Source organism: Lycium ferocissimum, chromosome 8 (genome assembly GCF_029784015.1).
Source record: "Lycium ferocissimum isolate CSIRO_LF1 chromosome 8, AGI_CSIRO_Lferr_CH_V1, whole genome shotgun sequence".
Taxonomy (NCBI): Eukaryota; Viridiplantae; Streptophyta; class Magnoliopsida; order Solanales; family Solanaceae; genus Lycium; species Lycium ferocissimum.
The window spans coordinates 32,832,520-32,842,970 of NC_081349.1; the positions used below are offsets into that span (position 1 = coordinate 32,832,520).

The following is a 10,451-nucleotide window of genomic DNA, read 5'->3' on the forward strand; positions in this document are numbered from 1 at the left end:
GCTAGTAGTCCCACTCAAACACCTAAAGCAACAATTGCATATATATCATTCTTGTTCTTTTCGCAAAGCAACAATCAATTAATATTCACACACAATATATGTATACATGCACAAACACGTTAATGTGACATATGATTACTATTCCGTGTTACTCTCTCATAGACCAATTTATGTGGCACTGTTCTGTTTCAAGAGTCAAACGATTGAGTTTTTCTTTTATCGCAATTTTTTCACATGCCTTTTAAGTATTTTGAATTATCAATTATTGTGACTTAAAGTATTCTCTACGTATAGTTACAAATATGTAATTTTATTTTCAGGAAACTTATAGATTCCATGTCTGAGTTCACGGTCAAAATTAAAAGAAATTGACTATTAATTGAAATCCCAATGGTGCTACATAAAATTGGGACAAAGATATAGTATGAAACAATTTTTGTTTATATTAAAGTACCAACTTTATCTGCTATAACAATAAAGGCGCGAAACTATTTTTAATCAGAATTAAAGTATCGAACTTTAATATATATATATATATATATATATATATATATATATATATATATATATATATAGTAACCGAGAAGAACATCCACTATCGCAGAGCACTAGCAGACTACAAGGTCATGACATTCAGGGCATAGGTTGCCCGATTATTGTCCAGCATTATAACAGTAAATTCACTAAATTTTAATGAGACAAAAAAATAGTAGATAAAATTCGTGACTTTATTTGTTATGTTGAAAGTTGCTTACTTTAATGCGATAATAACTTCGTGACTTTACCATCATACATGAAATTTCAGTTACTTTAATGTGACAAAAATAATATTGTAACTATACTCTATTACAACGAATAGAGTTACACGCAAAATTAACACACTGCACAAACATACTCTATATATATAGCACCTTCTCCTAGTTCTTTCCCTACTCACATCTCCAAGCTTCCTTTTTTCACACTACCAATTTCTTGGCTGCCTTAATATAAGCAACAATATATTTAAGATATAGCCAAGAAATGGACTTAATTTATTCTGATGGCATTACTAGCCAAATTGGATTGTTCTGGCAACAAGTTAGAGCACCATTGCTTGTGCCATTTCTGAGAATTATGGTTTTCTTGTGCTTGGCCATGTCTTTGATGTTATTTGTTGAGAGAGTTTATATGGGTATTATCATAGTTTTTATCAAGTTGTTAAGGCAAAAACCAGAAAAGAAGTACAAATGGGAGCCAATAAAAGATGATTTGGAGCTAGCAAATTCTTCTTATCCCATGCTATTAGTTCAAATACCAATGTACAATGAAAGAGAGGTACCCTTTTCAAATTATGTATTTTTGTCATATTCATATAAGAAGAACTACAACATATATACGCTACTTTTCATATTGTCTTTTAGTATCTAAATTTTAATTTTTAAAATATTAATTTAGCTGATCTAATCCAAATATCCAATTTACTTCAAAGATTAGTCAAATTGACTCTCGAAAAGGGAAGTGCAACACTTACATATTTTGGGACGGGGAGAGTATCTTTTTTCCATTGCAGTTTTGATTTGTGGCTTGCACTTAATATAGTGAGATTGTTGAAGGATTAACTTATATGCAGTACTAACGTAAAGAATTGTTATACTATTAGTGTACTTTAACATTTAGTAGTACTGTATTAGGTACATTTATCTTATTTTTCAAGTTACTAATCTCAGTTTTTATATATGAACGTTACATGTAGATTGTAGTTATGTTTCACATGACCTGATAGTGTAGAAATTCATTATTTATGCCGTTGGAGTTAAAACTCTTCTTGTAAATTGTTCTTTGCAGGTATATCAGTTGTCTATTGGAGCTGCTTGTAACCTTTCATGGCCAGCTGATAGAATCTTGATTCAAGTTCTTGATGATTCAACTGATCCTACCATTAAGGTACCTTAAATTTCCACTTGTAGGAAAAAACAAAAGATGTAGAAATGACTCTCATCTTTTCTACTATAACTTGAAAGAAGAAATATCCAAATACTAGTATTTAGCTTATATAGCATAGACTTCTAAAATGATTTTTCTTTTTATAAAGGTTAAGTGCTATCCGCTCACGAGATAAAAATTATTTACAAAATTAAGTTGCTTATATGGTAATTACAGGTAAATCTATATGATAGAACATTAGTTAGTAACCTGGTATATATGGTAAGTTTTATGTTTTTCGGAAACGCAAAAAAAAAAATTGTCGTGCTCATGTCGAATCCGACACACCCGACAATACTTTGAAGAATCCGAGCAACAAAGGCCGGTAAGTGACCTGCTATCACATGTCAAACTACATTGACAATATAAAAAATAATAATTATACCGTCAGTATATATAACTTAAGGAGTTTAACTTATACACACCGACAATGTAAAGAATTTTTACATAGTCAGGTAATTATCTGCCTCGTTTTCAAGATTAAGAAATCACACATTATAAGGAGAGTTGCCTGTAAATATATTTACGATGACATGATTGTTTTATAATTTGCCAAAATTGTTGTATAGGCTATGGTGGAAAAAGAGTGCAGGAGATGGGCAGGAAAAGGAGTGAACATAAAGTATGAGATAAGAGACAATAGAAAAGGGTACAAAGCTGGAGCTCTAAAGGAAGGAATGAAGCATAATTATGTGAAGATGTGTGATTTTGTAGCAATATTTGATGCTGATTTTCAACCTGAGTTTGATTTCTTGTTGAGAACTGTCCCTTTTCTTGTACACAATCCTGAAGTTGGACTTGTTCAAGCTCGTTGGAAATTCGGTAATCACCTTATCCCTTAAGACGTTGTACCTCACGTGCGAGTCTGATTCTCAAATATGTATTCGCTTGTTGGGTGACGTAGAGATTTGAACCTAAGATAGTGTTGAATTGCATGATCATCTAGTCTAAAGGCTTAAATTCTTAGATGAGATGGTCCCACATTTCAACAAAAATGAATCATGTTGGAATCTTTTAAGGCTTCAACATGAAGCTGTCAAGAGCACTACTAGTACATTCAATCATGATTACTACAAACTTGAGTTGGGTGGTGTTTGAAAATTAGTTAAAGTAATTTTTTTGGTTTCACATAATTATATTGAGAGTATATCAAGACCATGAATAATCCTCAAGGCAACTTGATAGCTAATATGATAGTAGGACGTCTACCCTTTTCAATTATGTTAACGATGCACCCGTGTTGGATCCTCAAAAGGTACACTACTTTTAAAGGATCCGATACGAGTATGACCTTATTTTTGGAGGATCGAGAAACATTGCATTTCAATCCACCGCTAGCTTTTTTAGTGTAAGTCTGATAGTAAGCACATAAACAAAAATTGCAGTAGACTCTGACAAAAAAATAATGGTTGAATTTTAATTGCAGTAAATTCTGATGAGTGCTTGTTGACAAGAATGCAAGAAATGTCACTTGATTATCATTTCTCAGTGGAGCAAGAAGTTGGATCTGCAACCCATGCATTTTTTGGCTTCAATGGTAGGCTACAACATGGAAAATTCAGTTACTTTAATGTGACAAAAAATAGTCTGTGACTTTATTGTTATAGTAGATAAAATTTAGTAAGTTAACTATCACGAGTTTACTTAGAGATTTTCTTGATATGGATGAAGGAACTGCTGGGGTGTGGAGAATTTCAGCTCTTAATGAAGCTGGAGGATGGAAAGATAGAACAACTGTGGAAGACATGGATCTCGCCGTTCGAGCTGGTCTCAAAGGCTGGAAATTTGTCTATGTTGGTGACCTCAAGGTATAATTTACGTGATCCAATTACATTATGCATCAACAAAATAATCAAAGTGAACTAGATACGGGTTCAGTGCGAGCCCTGTAAGTTCAACTAAACATATTGCTTTTTGCTCGAATCATATATACATATGCAAAACATAGGGGATCGAGCATGACCCCTAGTCTCGTTTTTGCTTAGCATGATTCTCTATGACATGGACGTCTTTGATTGGATGGAAATAGATATATAGAAAGTGTCCCTAGTTCGGCGCAAGCCTTGCTCAAAAGTCATATGTGGATCACACTCGTTTCTGAACGTACTAACTCTAGATTCTTGCATCACGTATGAAGTAAACCATCATACATTAGATATTTAGATTTATTCTCAAGACTATTGTGTTCAAAGTGATAGAAGTAGGAATATAGTACTCCTACTAGTTAAAGGCTAGTCTCATGATCACTAAACCCCACACTTTTTGTTGTGGGAAGAAGGTCAAAACTTAAAACTGTGTCTCCAATCATTTCCTCTGAAAGAGTGATAAAATGAAATGATTAGCCATGTGTATAATATTTTTGCAGAAATGACCAGTGGAATTATGTCAGAAATCACCCTCTTAGAAGTAGCTTCCACAAGCACTCTGAAAGACAAATGATTGGAAGTTAAATTTAAGCTAAAGAGTAGGATAAAAATGTCCTCCTTTTGATCGCTTTAACTTCAAGATGTCACAAAATTCAACATAGTATCAGAATAAACTTCAGGTCATTAGTTCAATAGTATCTAACCGCCAGGTCATGAGTTCAATGAATAATTTTTGCGTGTTTTACCTATGATAAACAATCAGGGGCGCATGTGAGGGACGCATTGAAGATATAATTAAGTAGAAAACTATAAAAAAACATATCGAGGTTAAACTTTTATATTTGCCTATTAAGCTTCTAGATGAAATAGCATGCGCAAATCAACAGAATGAATCGATTGTTCTATATTTACTTTGTTATTTTCACCTAATGGTTTTCCATTTTTCCCCTTTAAAAATAAATCAATTAGGTGAAAAATGAGTTGCCAAGTACATTCAAGGCCTATCGTTATCAGCAGCACAGGTGGTCTTGTGGACCTGCTAATCTTTTTAGGAAAATGGCAGTGGAAATTGCTGCAAACAAGGTGTGTTTTAACTTTTAAGTATAGTTAACATGAAAATTGGAACTTCAACAGGGAATTGATTTGATATGTTTTTTTTTTTATTATTGCAGAAAGTCTCAATGTGGAAGAAGTTTTATTTGATCTACAGCTTCTTCTTTGTGAGAAAAATCATTGCACATATTGTTACATTCATCTTTTATTGTGTTGTTATGCCTGCCACTGTTTTGATCCCTGAAGTTCAAGTTCCTATATGGGGAGCTGTTTATATTCCTTCAACCATCACTCTCCTCAATGCTGTAGGGACTCCAAGGTAATCAAAAGAAACAATCAGTGTTGCGACTCGAGTCCATGGCACGTATGGTCCGCTTTGGTCCAATAGACCTCACGGATTTTTCCCCTGGGCTCGACGTCTAATAATTAATCCCCAAATCATTGTTTTGTTGATTCTTTTTTGGTTCATTTTGATGTGTAGATCACTCCATTTATTGGTTTTCTGGATCCTGTTTGAGAATGTAATGTCCCTTCATCGGACAAAGGCAACGTTCATCGGCCTATTTGAGGTAGGGACAGTCAATGAATGGGTCGTGACCGAGAAATTGGGAGATGCCCTGAAGGCAAAAACGAGCACGAAAGCTTCCAAGAGGTCTCGTTTTCGAATTGGAGATAGGTTCAAGGTACATTTGCTGGAGGTTCTTGTCGGGTTGTACCTTTTGTTTTGTGGGTGGTACGACTACTCGTTTGGAAAGAATAGATTCTACATATACTTATTCTTCCAAGGCATGGCCTTTCTTGTTGCTGGATTTGGCTACATTGGAGTGTTTGTTCCAAATTCTTAGTTGATTCTTGAAAATACTGCAACAGCTACGCCTCAGTTCCAAATAGGTTGAGGTTCGAGTAATCTTTATTTAGAATTGATGAGTAGTAGCTTTGAAATTCTTTTATAATGTGAATAAGCAGCTAAGATGTGTATGTTGCCTATCACTATTGTAGTTATTTATTTCATGTAATGGTTAAAAGAGTTGAAGGTATAAGAAGTGAAATGGGAAAGGAGTTATGGTTTATGAGAGAAACAGATATAGTAAGCACCTTTATAATTTGTATTTCTGTAGTGTAATGGCAAAAAGTTTTGGTTGTTATTTATGAAATCGTAAAAACAAAAACAGATTTCAATATTAAATACTTAATTCCATTTGCTCTACTTAATATCTGGCTTGCATACAAGAAGCAATGAATTCTACAACTAAAGTCAGTAGGTTCAGAACGCGTATGATCATATATGTATACATTTTAGTTTCTTCTTTGTGTGGATATATTACACATAATTCGAGGCTTCGACTATATATGAATGTTATTCTCACATGGTGAGGTGTCTAAACAAAAAAAGATATTGAATGCAGGAGCTGAGGGAGAATTCAATAACTATATAAGGTCTCTTTTGTGTGCATATATACACATAGTTCGACTTGGAGGCTTCGAGCAGACAATAGTAGGTTCAGTTGAATCTACAAAACTCGTCTAAAAGGATTAAGAAACAAAGAAGTGTTATTATCACATGATGAGGCTTCGAACTCCAAAAAAAACATAAAATGAAAAATCAGGAATGCAGGATTGAGAAGGCGAATTCAACAACTAAAATAAGTAGGTTCGTAATAGATGTGTGCATATACACACATAGTTCGAGATTTTTAGCTAACAATAGTGGGGTCAGATGAATTTGCAGGGCCTGTCTTAAAAGACTATGAAACATATAAGTGTTATGGACTTATAGTCATGTGGTAACAACGACACAACAACAACAACTTACATAGTGTAATCATAAACTTAAAAGACTATGAAAAACATTTGTGGTTTGAAAAAGAAAAAAAATAACAGAAGTAAAGAAGCCATAGCAAAATACTAAATCAAACTCTTAAAAAGAAAACAAAAACAACCACAACAACGACACAACAACAACTTACACAGACTATGTAATCCCACAAGGTTAAGCGTATATACAAACATACTCTTTACCTTGGGAAAATACTCAATCAAACATTTTAAAGTGGTTCGAAAAAAGAAAAAAAAACGAAAGTTAAGAAGCCAAAACTAAATCAAACGACCCACAGTGGGAGTCGAACCCACGACCTTTTGATCCGAAGTCAAACGCGCTAATCCACTGCGCTATGCGGTCCAGTTGTATTAACGATTGCAGAACAAAGATAAGACTATATCTGCATCACCTCAAGTTTAACAAAATAGAAATCTTGTCGTGTTTAAGAAAGTATTATGTGAGATACTCTTCACTATATTTTTCTACCTCAAAAAATCAAAATAAGTATGAAAAATTTAGATGTATCTTAATAAATCTTGATAGTTTGTCTTTATAGATTCAAACAATATCTAACTATCTGGACCTCGACTAACAATCCACCGTACAACGATTCACATTGATCATTTACATAAACTTGTACTTTATTATGTCATGTATGATTATTCACTCAAATATTTGTTTTAGTAATATTGATATTAGTTTACAAAACCGTACACTATGTGACTCGCGGGTATACACGTGCTGAGAAACCAGAAATAACACGATCAATCAAATAGTTACTTCATCAACGTTTATATATATATATATATATAGTTTAATATATATATATATATAGTCTTAACCATATATCCATCTTTCCATCTAAATAAATACTCATCCTAGTTAACTCTTCTTCAAAAGATAAGATGCAAAGGTAGGGACAAAGGGGATAGCGTTAAATTTTGGTTTGTTTTTGGTATGGGAGCCCTATTAAATTCAGCACTTTGCCCTCTTATATTCACTGAACATGCAGCTGCATCCTGACACAAATTATGGCACAGTTTATCTTGATTTTGTTTCTACACATTATTATTAAATGAGGGTTAAAATTGACTTTCAATAGTTTCAAACTATTGAGTTTTCTAAAGGGTCCAGAAAGGAAAACGAAAAGAAAAAAAAGCATATACAACAAGAATTATTACGTCTTTTCTTCTCAATGTAGCATAGTTGAAAACTTGAAATGCCTTACAATAATGCAAGCATATCTAGAGAAGTCTACAACAACAACATATCTAATGTATTCGCACAAGTGGGGTCGAGGGTGTGTGTATACAGACCTTACCCCTATCGTTTTGGGATAAAGAGGTTGTTTCCGATAGAACTTCAGTTAAAAAAAGTTATTTTTCAGCAAAAAAAGGTTTGAAAAAAATGCAATAGTAAAAACTATGATAAAAGAATCTAGAGTAGTCTATTTAACTATATATATAAACACTAGCTAGATTGAAATTGAGGGTTTACCTATCAAGAGTATCACAAAATGCTTGAATTAGATTCCTTATGTTCATGTAAATCCTTCAAAATTAAATTCCCATCGTTTAAAGATTATTTTTCTAAAGATTGAACTAGGATTAGAATAAGAAAGTTGAAATCTTATTCATCTCATCGCACTACTTATATTACTTATACGAGATCATATTCAGTTACAAGGATAAGAAATTATAACCATAGGATAAAATGTGAAATTATTTAAGCCTTACATTTGATGTAATTTTTACTTTTGAGACTGACAATCTTGGGATATTATTTATACCACATGTATTATAGTCAAATCTCTCTATAATTATCATTCGTTATAACAACATTTCACTATAACGACCTAATTTTCTCCGAAACCGATTTTTCATGTTATATTTTACTTCTCTATAACAATATTCTACCTATAACAACAGTGGCATTCGTTATACCGGTACACTCTTTGTAAAATTACCTCTCTATAATAGCCATATTTAAATATTGTGTAATAATATTTTGTAATAAATATATTATGTATAAAAAAATATTAAAATATTTATGATAATCATCAAGGGAAAGCTATTGAATTCCTTTTTACTGAAAGTTTGAAAAAATCTTTGTCAATTCAAGCGTGATATTATTACTAAGAGATAAAATTTACGAAACAACCTACAATTGTAGAATTCTTACGTCAAATTTGAAATATTTAAATCTTCAATTAATCTTAATGCATATGTTCCTTAGATTTTAATTCTTTATTGGTACGATACGATTACTTCAATTTTTAATTAATGGAATATGAAAATCAATTGAGATTTTAAAGTTAATAAGTATTTTTTTCGTTTATAACATAAAAAGTATAGAAAAATATTTTGCGTATTTTTGTTTATAACAGCTAAATGAGATCCAAACATCAAATGTCAGTATACATGCATAACAGCACCTATCTATAGCAGCCATGAAATTTTCGGACAAACGCTGCCATTATAGAGAGGTTTGACTATATTTTTATCTCAAACTCTATGCGAGATAACAATTTCGAAATTACTAATTCCGTAATATACATATCTATCTCTTTTCAGAATATATTCCGAAAGTCTTTGTGGAAGCCTTTTTCAAATTTATCTAATTTAAATGTTTATGTTTTACATTGTACATCGTATATTTCATTTTACTGAGTTTTAAGTGCACCGCATTTTAGTACAGATGTACCTTTCTTGAGTATGAGATGCAACTAACTCCACATGTTCATTAATTTTTCCTTCTACGCTCATTAATTACTATCCTTTTATTTATTATTTTGTTTACCAGTTAACAACTGTGACCTCCTTATATTTATTGCTCTCATTCTCCCCTCTCATGTTTGTAAAGTTAAACTAAGTAGTAATGTAAAATGACAAAACTTTCCATATTGTATTTAGATTTTATTCATCGGCTTTACGTAACTTTTAATTTTTTGTTGAGATCCCAAGTCTTCAATTAGATCCCAATTGGACACTCAGGATATTGGTTTTTTAGAGAGCTTGCTCATGTGTTGTAGGACTTATAGCTCGGTTGTCCTGTCTACTAATTAATTATTGATAAACAAGAAGTACCAAATGCGTATTAAAACAAATGTTACTTTTAAATGGCATATAATTTTCCAATATTATTATTGTATTTAGATTTTACTCTACCAAAACGGTTGGTTTTAAGCAACCTTTAGGTTTTCTGTTGAGATCCCAAGTCTTCAAGTGAGTCTCTTGGTCACTCACGAGTGACAACTTTGGTTTTTAAAAGACCTCACTCTTGTGTTGTAGGACTTATAGCTCGATTGTCCTACTTACAATTATTGATAAATGAAAAGTATCAAATACATTATTTAACGAATAATGTATTTGTATTATTCTTCAATTAGGACAATAATAGAAGACTGAACTCTAATTAATACTACTAATTTAACTTGGTTTTTAATGAGAGTTTCCAGTACTATAAACGTAGGATTTAGGCTAAGTTGCAACTTACAACAATAAAATTGGTTATTATTAAATGCAAAAAACCATGGCGTGGACTTTTGTTAGGCAAGGGACAGACAAACATTACAACAACAAAAAAATAAGTTATTGAACAACATACCATGTTCATAAAAATGACAAGACAACATTGTAATTCCGTAAATAAAATTAAAACTTGCTAAGCATGCAAATATGAAAGTAACACATCTTAAATTATCGTCTTTAAATACTCTTTATTCACGTATTACTAATACACATGTCCTTAGC

General features: G+C 32.2%; 1 protein-coding gene and 1 non-coding gene across 2 annotated transcripts; one reads left to right on the forward strand and one right to left on the reverse strand.

Moving 5' to 3' along the window:
• The first annotated feature begins 932 nt into the window (after window positions 1-932).
• On the forward strand, window positions 933-5,959 carry LOC132068099 (glucomannan 4-beta-mannosyltransferase 9-like). Its single transcript, XM_059461574.1, has 8 exons — window positions 933-1,314; window positions 1,825-1,923; window positions 2,532-2,784; window positions 3,389-3,499; window positions 3,634-3,770; window positions 4,797-4,910; window positions 5,000-5,199; window positions 5,362-5,959. The coding sequence occupies exons 1-8, from the start codon at window positions 1,021-1,023 to the stop codon at window positions 5,723-5,725; spliced, it is 1,572 nt and encodes a 523-aa protein (XP_059317557.1). The 5' UTR covers window positions 933-1,020; the 3' UTR covers window positions 5,726-5,959.
• A 1,025-nt stretch (window positions 5,960-6,984) lies between these two features.
• On the reverse strand, window positions 6,985-7,059 carry TRNAR-UCG (transfer RNA arginine (anticodon UCG)). The gene has a single exon. It is a non-coding gene; the product is annotated as a tRNA-Arg (tRNA).
• Window positions 7,060-10,451: the final 3,392 nt, after the last annotated feature.

Excerpts from the sequence above, each read along its gene's own strand:
- LOC132068099 (XM_059461574.1), top strand. The coding sequence starts at position 1,021 with ATGGACTTAATTTATTCTGATGGCATTACTAGCCAAATTGGATTGTTC. Across the intron at positions 2,785-3,388 it reads TCAAGCTCGTTGGAAATTCG|TAAATTCTGATGAGTGCTTG; the intron begins GTAATCACCTTA and ends TTTTAATTGCAG. Across the intron at positions 3,771-4,796 it reads TCTATGTTGGTGACCTCAAG|GTGAAAAATGAGTTGCCAAG; the intron begins GTATAATTTACG and ends TAAATCAATTAG.